This window comes from Dysidea avara, chromosome 4 (genome assembly GCF_963678975.1).
Source record: "Dysidea avara chromosome 4, odDysAvar1.4, whole genome shotgun sequence".
Lineage (NCBI taxonomy): Eukaryota > Metazoa > Porifera > Demospongiae > Dictyoceratida > Dysideidae > Dysidea > Dysidea avara.
Window position 1 is genome coordinate 5411712 of NC_089275.1, and position 19885 is coordinate 5431596.

Genomic DNA, 19885 nt, shown 5'->3' on the forward strand with positions numbered 1-19885 from the left:
CCTGCCCAGTAGTAGAGTATAACAGTTACGATAAAACTTCACATGATAAAAACGTAAAGCATTTCAAATGCAATGAATGCAATACACAAGCAATTGAAGTGTACAAGAAATAGATCCAGCAAGTCACACTCTCTGATTCATTATACAGTGGGCTATTAATCCAATAGGTTGTACTGTCCGTGTCTTCGTCGCCGGTAGAGATATGTTGCTAATACAATGACTGCTGCTATGATGACAGCCCCGGCAGCAACACAGCCGAATATCAAACCAGTCTGTGGATCATGTGGGCTAAAGGTGAGCAGTAAATAGAACACCTACCCTATCTTCTTCATCTTTTTTGGGTGAATCACAATTGACAACTACAAGAATGTTATCGCTATAATTATTACAGCCTTAACTCTGACACAATTAATACTGAATATACATTAATACAACACTACATCATAGACTACTCCATTACATGTAACACTCACATCTCTTAGGTGGGTTGGTCACATCCACATCAAAGGCTTGTACATACATCTCTGTTATGACTAGTCTTGAGTCAGTGTTGTTTGATATCTCTGGTATGGAGCCTGTACACAACAGATGGGACATCAATGTATATAAGTGATCTCAATACTTCATTGAGTTTTGTGTAGTAATTATCTCTATGTGGATACAGAGACCATTATTCATATCAGAGGTTTCTAGTGGGGAGGTTCTTTCAGGAGTTTGGGGTATTGCAGGTTTCTGAAACGGGCTCCAAAATGTATACTAGATTACTGCAGAGTTTGGTTATATTACACCACAGTTTTATTGAATTGCAAACTGAGTGTTACTATTAGCTATAGAATGTGACTATTAGAGTACATTGATCTTTCTATGGAGTGTGCTCAGAGCTGGAGCAACGAATTTTTAAAGTGGTCAAGTCAAACTTTTGCAGTTATTGTACAGAGAGTACATTGTAGGACAAAGTGTACAGAGGAATCTGGACGTATATTTAACCAATGATTACAACAGCAACAGTAAACAAGAAAGAAGGTAGCTGACTGCTCTATTAAAATATCTCTAGTTGAAACCTGATCAACCTGACCGGTGGCACTGCTCCTGAGTGTGCTGCTTTTAGAAGTGATGGTTAGTCAAAGACTACCAAATGTCTCCTAGATGTTTACACAAACATCACAATAATTATGTGACCCAGTCTGGGAAAACCGGTATTATCGCCTATTTACAAGTATCAAGAAACACTGGTTTTTAGTATTCAGTGTGTTGTAACTTGCCAATGGTTGAAGCTACATATACCAAATTTCACATGTTATACACCAATTCCAGAGCATCCACTGTACAAGTAGCCAACACTTAAGTTTCCTGCTATTTTAGATAGTTTTAAACTCAGTGTAAACTATACCGGGTAAGCTCCAAAAGGGGTGGGTGGCGATGGCCCCATCAAGAGGCTGTTTAAAAAATTAAAGCAGAAGGGCTAGGGATGAATTGGGCCAAATTATGGGCCATTCATGTCCTAAAATGAAAGGACATTATTACAGCACAGGTCATTTTTCAACACCACAAAACTGTACAGCTAATGCAGCCATCCACAGGCTGGCCAGAGTTCCATTAGGATCCCAGACCACTCATACAGATCGCCAGAAAAGCAGCCAGCAAAAGCGGATCACTCAAGTGTAGCTGAGTTTGATTGTGCAATTTGATAGTTTATTTATGTAGCTATGTTTGAAAAATTAAATCTGGTGTCATGGGTGATAAGACTAGTTCCCAGACTGAGTCACACATACGTGACTAGATTTTGGAAAAACGATCCAAATCGCACATTAGAAGTTCGAGATAAATGGTTTTAAAGAATTCAAGTCAGCATAACATTCCAAGGATAGCAAGCACGCATATAAAATTTACACAAAAGATGCATCAATCTGCTACCTTTCAGGCCACTTCCAGTACTTGTAGCTGCTTGTAGAGTTTCCCGCCAAATAAGTGAGCAGTTGGATGAGTAAAGTAGTATCACGAGTGCTCACAAAGGGGTGGAGGATGTGGGATAGCAGGGTGGGCAAGAGATATACTTCAAAATGGAGGCAGATTACGATTTGAGTCCAGACATGAGATTACAGGGCTGTGCTGGCTCCTTAGTGGCAAAATCAACAGAAAAAAACATCTGGGTAACTTTATCAGGCTGTCCACCAGTAAACCACTGATTCTTGCCAAGCCAGGTCCTTCATAAGGCCTAAAACCACCGTTCGAGCTCTACACACTACCCAGAAAAGACGTCTGTTAAAACTCAAAACCAGCCTCGAGTAGTTTGAGTACTGAGAGTCAAAACTAGTAGTACGATAGTGTAGCTATCCACTGGAGGTGTTAGTTAGATTTTGCCTGATGTGCGATTTGGATCGGTTTTGTAAAATCTGGTATGTATGCATGTAGAAACATATATACAGACCACTGTAGAACTGCCTGTTGTATGGTCTCAACCCCTATAGAACCTGTCCAACCATGTGGCCAAGGGATACTGAGTAATCAATAGAAGCTTAGAATTTAGACCAGATGGGACAACCTCCAAAGTGTGAGCTACAGAGACAGACAGATGCACATACACACACTATATCACAGACACACACTATATCACAGACACACACAAACACAGATGCGCACACACACACATACACACACACAACACACACATATTATATTCACATACTGCAGTAATATCCACTCTTCATTGGTGCACGTACTTCCACAGGATACCGGAATATGAACCCAGTACATGTTCCATTAACCTCATAATCATCATCATTATAACACTGGTGTTGTAGTAGTACCATTGACCAGCTGGATGAGCGCCGCCAGAACAACATCTAAGGAGAAATAGTTATTCTTAAACATTCAGCCACATTCAATTAATTTCTTCAGATCCTCAAGTAGACCACACACTATTGTGTGTCTTAGTCAATATTCTGGCCTGGTAACCTCCACTGAATAAAAGTTCTGGAAAATGGTGTTGAGTTAGTCCAATGTCATCAATTAGTAGTCTTTAGTGCTGTTTATTACACCCCAAATTCCATCAATGTGGTTAAAGGAATGATTATGGGATGTTGGTAACAGATTTACCACTCTACTTTAGTAGACTGGGGAAACCCCGTACAATCCCAGATGTTTATGGTATAAGACTAGAGGAGAGAAAGTAGCTACCAAAATTAATATTTTACCAAGCCTCATGTTTGGTAGGTACACTGTCATATGACAAGTCACATGCCACATCACATGACCAATTATGTACCGTGCAAGGGCGTGGCTGTTTATTTGCAGATGAAAGAGGTTATGCATTGTGGGATTAAGGTTATCACCATTACACTTTGTATCATCATCACAGTACCTTATAATAGTTCAAGGAGCAAAATTTTTGTGGCTGTGTAATGTAATTTTTTTGCGGATTTGCTAACAATCCCAAAATGTATTAGACTATAATATGGAGGTCTTAATATTTCAAGGATAAAATTTTTGCTGTTAACCCCCCAAATCTCAAAGCAGTAAAAATTTATGCTATATGGTAGCATATGTGACTTTACAGAATATAGAACTACACGTTGTTGATTAAAAGGCAGAGGACGTTACTACAAATCAATGGCTGACTCTGATGCAATTTATTATAATGTTTTACTTTACCAAATAAGGTATTTGTTAGACTGAAGTAACAAAATAAAGTCTGTCAGTCAAAATGCTATTGTAACTGTATCAACATTGCTAAATGTGAGGTCCGATCAATGTCCAAACATGTACATAAGGTATACTCCACAACAACAACAACAACAACACCACTCACACTGATGTTGAAGAAATCACCCTCCACATCAAGATTATTACTATATGAATATGTGAAGTTGATGGTGGAGTTGTTGATCTTGACTACGTCACTAGTGATGTCTGTATAGTTGTCGTGTAACCATGACGTGTTGACTATGGCACGACCACTTATAGGTGACACTGTGTGTGGTACAACAACAGTTATAAACCTCATTTAGTTGAATTTCATTTTGTGCAACAAAGCGTGTTAAATGTGGGACATATTGCCATGATCTCATTTGTATATGTACATGAGTGGAATAGAAATACCCCAATTGTAACTAGCATGTTCAATCCTGTAGATTCTTGTAGACATTTTATTTTCATTTTAAAAATTTGAATTTGAGGGTGGAATTGGTATGGTGTAGTGAGCAGTTGCAGGTGCAGCAACAAACAACAAATAAAATATTAAAGAGTTGTTGCTTTACTGAAAAACACTATAATTATAAACCACAAAACCACTTAAATGGAAAAGTAGCTATATTAATGTTAGCAGTACAGCACATGTACTGTACATGTCTAATCTGTGCTACAAGTCTAATCTGTGCTACAAGTCTAATCTATGCTACAAGTCTACAACTACCAGTCACATAGAAACCTGAGCAGGTGAAATAAGCTTGTGTTAGCAAATAGTAGTAGGGCATGGCTAGTTTAATGCTGTGTCAGCCCTAGAGTGAAATATTACATTCAAGTGAAAATTTGTCTTGATTAGGTACAGAAACACTTGTTCATTTACTGACCTACCAAACCTATAATATTGTTTTGCATTAAACCAGCTTTTGAAGTGGCCTAATACTTACAGAAATCAGGTAAAATAAAGCCCAGCTTAACATCACATGAAATATCAAAAGCACTGCCAGATATCATCCACTCATTGAGCCGTACACATGCAGCTAATAATAATAATACATTGGACAGTATTTGATCTCACACTCCCAATCAGACTCTCACCAACATACATCAGTTTAAAAATATATTTTAGCAATTATCACTACACAAATATAGCACTCTACACTCACCTAAGTTAAAGTCAATTCTTCCAATTGAGAGGTACAACAGTTCTGATTGGTTATGATGTATTCCACCACTAACACATCACATATAACATGAGGTACACACTATACTAGTATGACACTTACTTTGTACTGGTGTATAGTGTAGCCGCTGTAACATGTATACAATGAGGTTAGTAGTAGTACAAGTAATAGTTCACTTACATGTGGTCCAGCTGGTATGTAGTATTGTAATAGTGGTTAGTAATAATAGTAGGGTGTGACTATGACCAAATACTGTTTGACTGTGTCGTAATGTCTGTAGGGAGAATGTGTTTGTCATAGTGAATGTACACACATGAACTACACACACATACGTACGTACATACTGTATGTTAACTTTACAATAATTGCTTGTCATTAGAGCTGTGAAACTAGACAGAATATCATAACTGGTTACTGAGCAGATCATAACTGTCGATTATCTGGTTAACTGAATCGAATGCCAAAGTAATAGGGACCATGCAAGTGATCATACTTATAGAAGAATCCAACTACAAGTGTGATATCAATGTTAAAAGCATGAGAAAGTACCCAAGATGTACATTTTTGATCTTACAAATTGGTTATTCGGAAAAACCATTACGGCTATTCTTGACAATTTAACACTTCACCAATCACATATTATGCTAAACACATAATACACATAGCAACATGATATCATAATGTTATATTAATTCTAGAGTGTTTGATGACATCACAACAAGATATTTCTAATCCCACAAATAATAAACACACTATACATTCTGGTAGTGATGTTAGTACAGTTAACTACACACACTTGTTGTTTACACAAGAGCCTTGTACATAAAACATTGAGACCTGCTACTGCCCATGGTCAACAGATGACTGCACCAGGCAAGTAATTTTTTCCCAGCATAAATAACATTACTGGAGATAGCTAGTGTGTGCGTATGTGTGTCTGTGTGTGTGCTGCATTCGTGCATGTGATGTACAATACATATGCATTAGACACAGTTGCATCAGTGTAGTGGTTGTCCGTGGCCTGGAACATTGCAGACCCTATCCGCTGGCCGGGCTTATTGAATAAAGATTATAAGCGCCTGCTGGAAAAGGGGCTTAATCTTTGGAAAAGGGGTCATTATTAAGGGGGCTTATAATTTCTAATCAATAAGCCCCCAGCAGATAGGGTCTGCAACGCACCCTAACTCTTTACCATAGATCCTCCAGCCCCGCCCCTTCCCATGTGATTTATTTACATTTGGTGTTTGCAGGTACTGGTGGCATGGGGCCCACTGCTACAACAGCTTTTAGGAAGCTTACTTCTATGTTGGCTGAGAAGCATAGCATTAATTACAGTAAATGCCTATTCTGGCTGTGATGTAGGCTTTGCTTTTCACTTTTAAGATCTTCGGTGATGTGCTTGAGGGTCATCACTCTTCAAATCGCAGTCCACCAACATCAAATATTGATCTGGCCTACTCCGAGGATCACTTGGAGTCTGGTGGCCTTGTTTGATTGCTGGTATTTCCAGCTGTCCAGCACTTTAACACCTAACGCTGGGGGTGGTGGCAAGGGCAGTCTATCTAGCCCAGGAAAAAATAGACTTATTTACCTTCGCCCCTCAAGATAGAAAAACTGAACCTTACTTGACTCTGCTCCCATGTTACAATCATTTTTGTTTTAGCAACTAGAAATTTCAATGCCTTTTCACCTGCTCATTCTAACACATACAAGGTACTAGTAAAAAAATCAAGAATTTGCCCTCCAAACAATGCAGTTAATACGAAAGTTTGTAGGAAAAACAGTTAATTCGAGCAAATTAACAATCGCGACCCTATTAACATTACATCCCATCCCAGTAAATTGTACAGTTTCCTTCAACAAAGCTGCGAGCACTTCTTAAGTATGCTTCGCAAGGTACCTCGATGCAACAGCACACACCTACAAATTGACTTTGCGTGATCAGCAATACTACGAGTGTACTGGATGCACCAGCAATGATAATACCATCTTCACATTACACGCACATTACGCCAATACTCACCATCGCTCTAAACTGCTAAACGTATCTTCTTTCTGCTGCTCAGGAGAAGCCCCACAGGCAATATATAACATGCAAATCACGTGACAAATTATTTAAACCCACAATCAAAAATGATATATTCAATATTTACAACACAATTGGTCACTTGAAGTGATTGATACAATATACAATATGTACAGAGTGTGTAGTGTGTTAGGTGTCCAGCAGGTTGTATCTGCCATATTTCCATCGTTTGGACAGACAAGATACACAGATAGCCAACACTGCTAACAGTATTGATGTTCCCATACCTCCACTGATGACATAGGTCAACTGTAAAGGGAGATAAAAGCAGTAATTATATGGTAATTATAATTACAAACTGGTATTTAAATAATTATCCACATGTTTACTACATCGTAACATACATGTTACTGACAAATTTGTCACAACAACCATTAGCTTGAAAGGTTTTTCCACTTTCAGAATTGCATTAAGTCAGGGACCAAAAACGTTTGATTGGAAGAGATTTTTCAACTGAGTCCTTAATGCAGAGTTTTGGTTACACTGGTACGAATGTACATGTAAGAAAGAAAACATGAAGGGACACTACGTGCTTAGCACAGTATGAAATGTTTGCCATTATAATTATCATTCATGGAAATGTAATATGTTATTGAAGCCACACCACTTCACTTCCTAACCTACCATCACTTGATAGTTCTAGTGAATTGACCACCTCATATAGTGTTAACACTGTACATTCCATACAATGAATACTGGAGTAAGGAAGTAATCTCAATCGTTGTATCATACAGGCATTACCTGTGACCGGGCCTGCTAAAACTGGCCATGAAGGCCATACAATTTGCATACTTTTATAAGTCATAATTTTTTTATGTCGCCATGCTATGGCCATGCAATTTTCAACCATTACTAAGTATTTAGTTAGCTATACCATACAAGCAAGAGTATACAATAGAAACCAAGAGTGTCGAACGGTGTATCACCCCGTGATTAATGATTGCATAAAGTAGCACGGATATTTCAGTAATTGTTTGTTTATGCGAAATGGTAATTTGAAATGCGTACGTGGCAATGGGTCTTTGTTTGCCAGTTTTCCGTGTTATTCAACCAAGTATTCAACAGTTATTGTACAAAGAAAGTGTAGTAAGGACCCAAGATAACTACAGCTCGCTAAAACAATGGTTGCACAAATGAGTGTTGCCGCGCCTTCAGGGATCCACTTGGCAGTGCCAGAACTTTAACATTATCTAATTCCCTTTAACGCTATCATATTTTCGCTTGATTTAGTGGCCGAATCGGGCTAAACACAGCAACCCTTAATGGCAATGAAAACGAACAATTACTGAAATATCCGTGCTACTGTATGCAATCATTAATCAATGGGGAATACACCCGTTTGATACTCTTGGTTTCTATTATATACTCTTGATACAAGTTACAGAATGCAAATATTCTATTCCAGCCCTGAGATATGACCTGTTCTGTGACGGGGTGTAGTTTGTGCCCACATGTCCTACTTTCGTAGGCCACGTCATTGAACCAAATAAAGTGTGATAATAGAAAAACCCATATCTTGACAATTATTTTATCTTGATAAACAATATCATCTTGATAATGATGTGAAATCAGAGGACTGTTTTGTAAACACAATTTTACATATTTGTTGACATAAGTCACATAGTGCTTGTTAAGTTAGAAAGTATCACTTCCCCAACTAGTTTGACACCTTCCACAAGTTTTCCATCTGATTGTGGTTAATTTACAATAGATTACAAAGATTTACAAATTCATTATCTTATTTATGATAGGTGATTTAGGTATCTAGATAATCTTTTCTCCCAGCCCTAAAGTATGTACGCATTGAGCTGGATCCTCAAAAACATTTAATAATTCATGGATGCAATTACGTGTACACAATCTTGAAATTTGGATCATTTGTAGTTTTGCTTGACCCGCCAAAAATATTTCAAACCCTTTTCGTTCAAATATCTGACATAATGTTTACAGCCAATCAAAATTCTCACCATACATATCCTATGGGGAAGCTATGGTGCAATGTTTATTACAGCCCTTTCCAGAACTTGTAATGGAGCCAAAGCGTACCTGTCTGTTGTTGACACCTTTGCTGTTACTACTAATCATCTGGTTGGCTGAAATTTTAACTCACTTGAGAAAAAATCCACTTAAAATTTTTAACTGTTTTTCAGGATCCAGTCACAGTAATAATCACATCGGTGCCTGTACTACAATCAAACTCTTTTCATAAATAGCAGGTTTTGTCGATTATAACGACTGATACAGTAGACCCTCAGCTATCTGTATACTCTTGCTTATCTAAAATTGGAAATGACTGTTTTGTTAGAATATTTTGATTACAGATGTATGTTCTATTAGAGTATTTCAACAGAGCTCTGTGTAAAAATGTCTGGGGCTCAGAAATTCACTTATCTGAACACCTTTACCACTGCCTGAATATTGGGGTTTAGAGGGTCCACTGTACCAATTATCTATTTCTATACACACACTTTATGGCATTACTCAATAAATGCTATTAAGCACCCATATCAGTAACAATAAACCTAAAAAGTGACAAAATTTTAATAGTTCTTGGTAAACAGACTTCCAATGATTTGCCGATCCACCGCTATTTTGAAGCCATATTCTGAACACTTAAGAAGCTGATGCAATTTCACTCCATAATTATTGAAGTGTTGATGGTTTACCAAGAAATAAGCCACAAATGTGTTCTGTAGTCAAGTGTCGTTAGGAACCAACTGAATTCTATGGACAAGGGAGCATGAAGTACTGTACACATAAATAAAAAGTAAACATCATACTCCTTTGTCCATAAGATTGGATACACTGCACTCCATTTAGAGAAACCATCATTTGTCTAATAGTCCAATAATAATTGACTTGTACTTTATTTATACACTATTCATGACAAGTACAAATTTTGCTTAAGGTATATGTGTGTACGTGTGTACAGTAGTCTTGTGACTTTCCATGTAGTGAAATATCAACATTTACACACACTACACACAACTCACATAATCGTAATCATAAACTTTACCGCATTTGGCCACTACAACAGAAAAAAGCAGAACGGTTAACATAATATGCATAACATTAGTATAAGCCTCAACACAAAACAGTGGTATGGTACACACATGCACACACACGGAAATGCATACAATAATGGATACAAACTATGTGGCAAGAAATCATATTAGCTGTAATACAGAAATTTTTCTCATTCCAATGTATGAATGCTTAGAAACTTGCCACCCGTTGGCACCCAGTCATTGAACTTGTAACCACAGGCCAATGACATACCATTGGCTACTACTGCCTCAATATGCTTCCCAATTAGTTACAAAGATGACACAAACCTCTATCGGACAATGTAGTACCAGCAAGGAAGAAGGCTTGTATTGAGGTGTTGTGTAGTGTGACCTTGGCATCTCCACTGGTTGAGGTGAATGATAACTCATCTAAATAACGCACAACATTGTATAATAAGAACGTAAACGAAACAAGAACATTTACGTGAGAGAAACTTTTGAAAACTATTACAGATGTAGTTACAACGAAATAAAGACAGCTGACGACCGACTGCTGATACCAAGTGAAATTAAACTTTATCATGAATTGTCTTACTACATAATTGCTAATTCTTATTGTCACACAGTAAGTCAACTGTCAGGTAAGTTTCTAATACTCAAAACAGCACAGCAGGTGGAAGGATTACTTTACACTAACCAGAGAGCTGACATGACTTGGAAACAATGCAACTTCTTAAGCTTTGTAATAGCTAACACTCCTATATACAGCCACCCACCAATGGTATAAAATGACATATAAGCAAGGATGAAAAATAATATGCATGGCTTTAAAATGATAGAATAATTCATTAGATGGAGAATCAGTGCTAAGATGCTATAACACTTAACTTATCAGTGTTTCAATGGTAAATACCAAGAGTAAATAATAGAGAAGAGAGTATCCAACTGCCATATACCATATCAAAAATGATCCTGTTAAGTCTTTCTGCATATTTCAGTAAAATTTAGGGTATCATAGAAGTGTTCATATCTAGTAATCATCACCTTCAACACTTACACACAATACAAAGCCTGTGTGCACACCACTTGTTAATAGACTAATTTAACACCTTCTTTGAAAATGTTTTAACAAGCAGAGTGGACTTTACAGGATCATTTTTGATATGGTATATGGCAGTTGGATACTCTCTTCTCTATTATTTACTCTTGTAAATACTTACTGCAGTGAAAGCTGGTCCCATTTGTTGCAGCTACAGACTTGACCTTATAGTCGTATGTCTTGTTTTCTGTGGAATTTTGATGTGAAAATTGTGTCATTGACCAAATATCATCAGAACATTCACTAGCACTTGGTGACATCTTGAATACTGCCTGGAAAAATTAGAATACAACAAATAAATTCCTAGAGTGGATGTACACTAGACTACAAAATCAAGTGAACACAGGACAGTGGAATAGTAGTAGAGAACTCTAACAACACAACTTATGCAATCGTTTAAAGCATACAATAATAAAATACTGACCGGGACTTTTCAACTCCTCTAAGACAGTAGTATGGATTAGTGCAAAAAATGGGCATTTCATTCACTTTGCGATACAATTGTGAAACTTTCCATACAAATAGTACTCCTGGTGACATAAATTTTTTGATATACAGTGAAACCTCACTTATAGTGGGGTTGCTTAGTTGCAAAAATTTAGGGTTAGGGGACGGAGCGGACAAAAGCATCATTTTTTAGGAGAAGGTTCCTTACACATTTAGTTATTGTTTTAAGATAGGAGCCACACCCAAATGTGAACAGAATTAGAATAATCTTATTTGTACTATAGGTATTAGAAATGCGTCATTGGTAAACAATAGTATCACAGTTAAAAGATATTAGGAACCACTGTTGGACAAATACCCATGAGTTATGCGTAGTTGTCCAAAGTCATTGGTCTACAGGTCTATATCAACTTGGCTACAGCTCTAAAAAGTGCACCCTAGCAATATACTGCAGTATGTTAAGACAGGTTTATGAGGTATTCAGCTGATGATTAACTTGTCTGGTGTTTGCATTGGTGTTAACATGCTTTCACACTAAAATGTGCTGACTATAAAGTGCACTCTATTTGGAACTGAGCATGTGGATAGTCTACTATGAATAAAATTGTTGATACCATGGACTGGACACAGTGCATAATATGTCAGCAGATAACTCAAGAGATGCTCAGGTGCCCTTTGAATACAAGAGGTGATGGTGATCAATCAAAAGTGTACAATTCCTTCCTGGATAATGTATGTGAGTTCAATAAGTTAAATCAACTTCCAGTTCCACTCAAATTTGGGGAAGATATAGATGTGGACAAGCTGGTAGCACATGAAGCCAAGTGGCACAAGTCCTGTTATCTGAAGTTTAATGACAGCAAGCTACAGAGAGCAAGAAAAAGAGAAGCTGACAGAAATATTGACAGTGGTAGTTCTTCACAAAAACGATCTCGTGTACAGCGCCAATCTCTGGACAAGTATTTTTTGCTCAAGGAATGATGGACCCCTTCATGAGTTTCGGACTTTTGATGCAGATGACAATGTACGAAGAATGGCTATAGAGTTACAAGACACAGCACTTCTAACCAGAATTGAGGGTGGAGATCTTACTGCACTGGAAGCAAAATATCATTTGTCTTGTCTTACTGCACTCAGGAATAGGTATCGTTCTTTGCTCAGACAGAGACAATGTTTTAGCAGTGATAGAGAAGAGGAAAAGGTTGAAGTAAGAGCCTTTGTTGAGCTCATCAATCATGTAGAAAACTCAATTGAAAATGGGACCTTCTGCTTCAAATTCTCTGTATTACGCCAAATGTTTGAGAGCCGCCTACATGATCTTGGCATCACAAAAGAGATCAATAAGGTTCGTTTTAAGGAAAGAGTTCTAAATTATTTTCCGAATGCCCAAGAACAAAATGATGGGAAAAATGTGATACTAGTTTTTGAAGAAGGAATGCAACAAATGCTTAAGACATCTATGGAGTGCAATAACTACCAAGAAGATGCACTAACTTTAATGAGAGCAGCAAAAATTGTGCGAAATGAGGTCTTTTCATCTAGTGGATTTGTCTTTAATGCCTCCTTCCCTGTGGGTTGTCAACAGCAGTCAGTACCTTATAGCCTTAACTTACTTGTCACTTTGTTGTTACAAGGTGGTGACATTGTGGATCAATGCTCTTCAGACTCACAGCCATGTTTAACCATAGCTCAGCTCGTTCTTTTTAATTGTAAGAAATCTGTAAAGAAGGATGCATCTTTGAAAAGTCGGCACTCCCTAAGCTATGAGCCACCTATGCCACTTTATCTAGGCTTGAATCTTCACACACAAACAAGGTCGAAAAAAGTGATCACAGAGCTTTATGAGCTTGGTCTCAGTGTGAGCTACAATTGAGTTCTTCAAATAGAAAAGCAATTAGCATTTGCAGTTTGTGAAGATTTCAGAAAGAAAGGGGTTGTTTGTCCAGCTCAACTACGCAAAGGGCTATTCACTGTTGCAGCTCTTGATAATTTGGATCATAACCCATCAAGTACTACTGCTAAGGGTTCTTTCCATGGTACAGGTAAGGATTGGATAAATTATTGTACGTATATAGCTTCCTAACAAGTAACGTTTTTATTACTTATTTTTGTCATCCAGGTATCAGCCTTTTTCAATGTCCTACTTCAATGAACATTGGCATCCCTCAGGAGAAACTTACTTTGGCTTTAAGCAAAGAAAGTGAAAAATGTGATTTACCTGAATGCTTCACCATAGTTCCAGCTGTTGCACTGACAAAGGAAAAGGTTGCCATACCCGAGCCACCTCGTAGCATTCAAAGAATTGAAGGTAATTTGAATCAGGCAGTAGCACAAGAGAAACAGTGGATTAATAATTCCATAGCAATGCTAATGGAAACAGAACAAATGGAAGGAAAAGATATCATCGCATGGTCTACTTACCACGCATCTCAAGAAATCCCTTCTGACGTCACACAACCTGCTCTTATGCAGCTGTTGCCTTTGTTTGGTGAGAAAGCTGCCACAGCTGCTATGGTCAAACATGGTATGAGCATTATCAAGCAAGCCACACAGTATCTGAACCCTGGGCAAGTTTCAGTTATTGCATTGGATGCCCCTTTATTTGCTCTAGCAAAGCTTGTGCAATGGAATTGGCCACAGACACATGGTGAAGATCTTTTTGTTGTTATGTTTGGTGGTCTTCATATTGAAATGGCTCTATGGAAGACATTTGGAGACTATTTGGAGTCATCGGGCTGGACGAATGCTCTTGTTCAGGCAGGAATAACATCTTCAGGTGCAGCAGATAGTTTCCTCACCTCACTAGGACAAGGCATGCACACCAAGTTAGTGCTCTTGCTTTGAGTAAGCTGCAGCATGAAGCGTTTCTGCAAAGTGAAGGTCCACATGATGAAAGCACAAAAGAGGCCTGGAGAGAGGAAGCAACCACCAAGAGTCCTACATTTCAGTTCTGGGATACAATTCTGAAAATAGAATTGCTTGGTCTGATTTTTGTTCGAGCACATAGACAGAGAAAGTTTTCCCTCTATGTGGAATCTTTGAAAGGCATAGCTCCTTGGTTCTTTGCATTGGACCACCACAATTATGCTAGGTGGATTCCTGTTCACATCCGTGATATGGAATGTCTACCCTCATCAGTCTATGAGCAGTTTGAAGAATGTGGCCACTGGGTTGTTCAGAAAACAACAAATCGATTCTCTGCAATGCCAATTGATCAGTGTCACGAGCAGAACAATGAAACAGTTAAAGGGTCAGGTGGAGCTGTCGGACTCACAGAAAATCCAGCAGCATTTAGAAGGTGGATGACAGCCGGACCGGAACAAGCCCGGCTTTTGAAGGAGTTTGAATGTGAGTTTATGAAAGAAGCATCTGCTAAGCAGTTGCATCATGAAGAAGGTTTCTCGACGCAAAAAGCTTTCAAGGAACAAACACAGAGTCTAGTTGATGCAATTAATGAGATGGGTAATCCTTTTCTTCATGACAGTGCAGACCTTGTGGTACTAGACTCACGTGATATTCTAGATAATACTGTGGTTTCAACTGTCCGTCGTGTGGAGAAACATGGCTTAGAGCAATACAACATGTACTATGAAACTGTCATCAAAGATAGGAATGCCTCAATTCATAACGCAATCAGGAAAAATTCATTTCCACTCTTTAGCCGTCCAGCACCCAAGATAAAGAGCAAACAAGCTGAGCAAATTTCAATGTTGAAACATGATGTGGAACTGTTTTCCCGCTTGTACATTGTCATGCAGCACAGAGATTGTGATATGGCTACATTTTTTCAGCACGAAAATCATCCATACCCCCCTTCTCTGTCAGACAGAGGAAAATTACGACTGGGAAAGAAGTCAGATCTACTTGGTGTGCTGCCTATAGAAACAGACAAGGATCCTCCTGTTGTGTTTGATGTCAAAGTACTAGATGGTGCTGCTATAGTTCACTTTCTGTCGACTACTGGCATCAGTACTTTTGATGAATATGTTGGGAATGTCTTTATGCCATACATTAAGAAGCAGCTGGAAGCCTCCACACGAGTTGATGTGGTATGGGACACCTACATTACGTGCAGCCTTAAAGAATCAACCAGAGAAAAACGAGGTAAAGGAATGCGACGAGAGGTGACAGGAAGGAATAAACTCCCACGAAATTGGATTGATTTCCTCCAAAACTCTGAAAACAAGCAGCAACTCTTCTCATTCCTCTCTCATAAGTTAGCCTCAATGGAGTGTGTAGAAGGCAAACAAGTAATAGTTACTACTGGCACTTCTGTTGCTCCTGCAAGCATAAACCGTATGCAACCATGCAACCACGAGGAAGCTGATACAAGAATGGTAGTTCACCTTGTAGATGCCCTTGATAATGGTGCTACTACCTGCTTCGTGCGCACAGTTGACACTGACGTTGTTACTATTATTGCAGGCAAATTCCATGACCTACTTCAGAAACATCCAGCTGCAGATTTATGGTTGGGATTTGGAGTTGGAAAAACATTCAGACACATTCACATCAATGCCATGTGTAATGTACTGGGAAGAGAGAAGTCAATAGCACTGCCTATCTTTCATGCTTTTACTGGTTGTGACACCACTTCTGCATTTTTCAGTCAAGGAAAGAAATCTGCATGGGAAGCATGGAAATCTTTCCCAGAGGTTACTGGTGCATTTCTCTACGTGGCTAGCCATCCACATATTCCAATAACTACTCATTGTGAACACTTCAAACTTCTGGAACGCTTTTGTGTTATACTCTATGACAAAACTAGCAGTCTACAATCAGTTGATGAAGCCCGACAGGAGCTCTTCTGCCAAAAAAATAGAACAATGGAATTGATTCCACCGACACAGAATGCATTGTTACAGCACTGCAACAGAGTTATCTACCAAGCTGGCATTTGGAGCAATAGCAACATAACTAATCCAGACTTACCAAGTCCAGAAGAATATGGCTGGAAATTGAGCCAAGAAACGAAGTGGTGTCCTGTGTGGATAACACTTCCAGTGGCCTCAAAGGCTTGTACCGAACTAGTTAAATGCAATTGTAAGAGCTCGAATGGGTGTGGAGGAAGATGTTCATGCAAGAAGGCACAGTGGAAATGCACCCAACTATGTACCTGCAACTGTGAAAAGTGATACTAGTCATATTGTATGCAGTACTGATATAACGAAATTCATGTAATTGTTAAAAGTATCATAGAACAGGATGTGATAAATATTTGAGGTGGCCCCTATCCTTAAATAAGTACTTTCTATCAAAGGATATCACAAAAATTTTTTTGCGCTTTTGTCCGCTTCGTCCCCTTATTGTACCTAAGTGACCCCACTATTAGTGGCCACCTCAGTAATGAGGCCACCTCATTATAGTGGCCAGGTCCAGCAAGTACAAACATATTTTCCAGTATATTACATGTATTTAATTTTCATTAATAGGGCCACCTCATTATTAAGGCCAGTGGCCACATACTATAGGACTAAACTGATAAAACTAATACAATGTTCCCTCAGTAAAGAGGCCAAATGAGGAGGCAGTCAAGGTATCACTGCAAAAGTTGCTACTCTGAAGTGAATATTTTCACTACTGAAAGCTGTACTTATTCTGGCAGTAACCATTATGTCTCAAGTAATGCTGGAATAATTGTTACAGTGGATATTCCGAGGGGTCCGACATGTACCGAATCTAACATCTCTTTGGATTCAATCCCATCAAATCCTTAAATCTTGGAAAAAATCTTCTGAATCTCTTTGCTGCTCAAATCTTCAAATTTTACTTAAAATCCTTAAATCTTTTTAAATCCATTGCAACAACGTAAAGAAATCTGTAAATTTTTGTATTTGTTCCACAATTTTCCATTTAGTTGCACTTGGAGAGTGTCGTGTCTCCTACAACGCTGCCAAAATTTGAAGTGATATAGTATAGAGCTAGCTAACTTGGGCGATAACAACATCTCCATGAGACTTCAGTCAAGCTAGGGTGAGTTAATTTGTTAAGTAGCTATACTGTAGCTAGCTCTATCCTTGCGATTCGTGTCAGTCATCTTCTGTCATCCTTGGCGAGCTACCTCACGAGCTACACTGTCTTAATTGTGTAGCCCGAGATGTAGCCACATGCACTGCATGTATAGAGCTAAATGCTGTGGATTTCCTCGAGGTACGTACTAGTTCATAGTGTATGTTACACCTATTGCTATAGTTAAAGTAGCTCACATGATCAAGGGTTAATAATACGAGTATTTTAGCCATCCCATATGGTTATCACGCTCGCTATCACGACATAATCAGACAGTCAGCTGATACATAATGAAATCTTCTGACTGTTAGCTTACACTGTATGATCCGGGCATGCAATTTGGCCCGGCCTTAAATTTGATAATTAACTATTTGGCTAACAATAATAGAGTTTGGGTTACATAAAAGAATAAGGATAGAGCCTAAGAGCTGTGGTTTACATGCTCATTGGCTGTTTTTATTACTAATAATAACTATTAAGCATTAGTACAGCCCAGGGGATTACCATGAGTGGCTGTCCTTTTGTGTCCTAAACCACTACACAGTACAACTGTGTGTACGCCTTTATCATACATCTTTATCATACTCTGATATCAATATTAAGTTTTTCTGTGTACAAATTGAATTTCTGGCTGGCATCACAACATTGGCATATCCCTATTCCCTACGGCCTCAGATTCCTAGCTAGTGGGACAAAGTCATGACAATAATAGATATTGACATGTATTACCATACCGTACAGTCATCAGAAGTACACAAAAGGAAGATTTAACATGTACATGCATGTGTTACATAGACATCCAGAGTCTCCTCAGCTGTTTAATTATTGAGATGCTCTGCATGGGTATCATTGATAGCTTTGCACAAGTAGTGAAACTACTGATTCATAATTCACATCTTGTATGTTGATGCAATTATACCAATTAATCCATCTGTCCCTATAGTTACCCTTCATCCCTGATAGTTATACTTGCAAGTTGTTGTCATCTTCCAGATCAAACCTTTGTAAGTACTATAGCTGTCCTATGAGCAATCAGCATCATCTTTAGGAGTTTGTCTAGGGAAAATGCGATACAAGGTGATGGTCTAGATATTGATATCATTGCAATAATGCAAAAAGAATTGCCTTCCTACATAGTGAAGTGCTTCAGTTTAGCAGGCTATGATGAAAGGGAGTAATAATGTCAATGGACACTTGCAACAAAGAAGGTAATTCAATTAGAGAAATACATTGACCAAAGACATAAAAATGACCCAGATGTATCACCAGATGTATCACCAGATGTATCACCAGATGTATCACCAGATGTATCACCAGGAGTCTCAAACACACACCCAGAATTACCATTCATGTTTCCACCCGGGCATAGAATTCGAATATGCGATTTTGTAAAATTATTTAAGGAATCTGTAAATTCTTCACTTAAACGATCACTCAATGCAAGTGCTGACCAAATCACAACAGCAAAAATTAATTAAGGCTCAAAGCCAATCCCGACAACTCACACAAAATGCTCACAGCAGCAGAAATAACGTCCCAGGTCCATGATTCTATAAAAGATTGGACTCAAAAGCCCAAGAACAAAGAGTATAGGTATCTTGAGAATGAGAAGCATTATTTAATCTTTGTTAATGAGGAAGGTACCAATTTTGCTGTGAAAGTTGCATGTCTGCATTGTCCTGAACATAAAGCTATCCGACTTCAAAAAGTTAATGACCATTATCAGCTCTCCAACTGGACTAAACATGTACGCAATTGTTTTAAAAGCAGAATTGATAATCAGCAGACTTTGAAACAGATGTTATCCGGAGGTTCAAGCACTACAGTAAGTAAGACTTGTACAGTGGCTGAATTAAGTGCTTCCTTAAGTATAAAGCACCACACTAGCAAACAAGACACTCACGCTAATGACAATCAGGTTTTTTGGAGAGCCCCTCCTTTGCTGTGAAAGGAGGGGCTAACTTAAATACAGATATGTCTGTATATTTATCCAGAAAGCAAAGAAATCCACCAGAATATCCTTGTCAAGCACACATTACAGATTACTATGATTGCATAATAAGTTATGTTGATAAACTGGTAAGAGAAAATCAAAAGTTGTCTGATTTGTTACAGCAGCACTTGCAAGCTGATTAATTTTGTGGATATGGGTTAACCCCATACTAAAGCAGGTAATACTAAATGCTCACAAAAATGCCCGTGCATATCCCACACAAAGGAGGCACACTGAAGTCATCACAAAATCTACCAATGCTCTTTTTATATTCAGTGGGCCATTTGGCTATGAGTTTATTCAAAGAAATATGCAACAAGGATTACCCACACCTAGGAGTGTACAACTTGCCATTCATGTACAATACAAAACCCTAGA

The 19885-nt window shown here is 38.3% G+C and overlaps 2 protein-coding genes across 2 annotated transcripts in view; both read right to left on the minus strand.

The window, feature by feature from the left end:
- Positions 1-6990, minus strand: LOC136254585 (uncharacterized). The gene is made up of 9 exons (XM_066047334.1): positions 6889-6990; positions 5046-5139; positions 4968-4992; positions 4848-4915; positions 3809-3969; positions 2687-2843; positions 474-575; positions 319-359; positions 1-272 (listed from the first exon to the last, which is right to left on the minus strand). The coding sequence occupies exons 1-9, from the start codon at positions 6889-6891 to the stop codon at positions 156-158; spliced, it is 768 nt and encodes a 255-aa protein (XP_065903406.1). The 5' UTR covers positions 6892-6990; the 3' UTR covers positions 1-155.
- LOC136254586 (uncharacterized) overlaps positions 6975-19885 on the minus strand; it is a 21361-nt gene continuing 8450 nt past the window's right edge. Inside the window, exons 5-8 of the mRNA XM_066047335.1 lie at positions 11180-11330; positions 10287-10388; positions 9945-9979; positions 6975-7200 (exon numbers count right to left, since the gene is read on the minus strand). Coding sequence (XP_065903407.1) covers positions 7081-7200; positions 9945-9979; positions 10287-10388; positions 11180-11330 — 408 coding nt within the window. The 3' untranslated portion in view covers positions 6975-7080. The remainder of the gene's footprint in view (positions 7201-9944; positions 9980-10286; positions 10389-11179; positions 11331-19885) is intronic.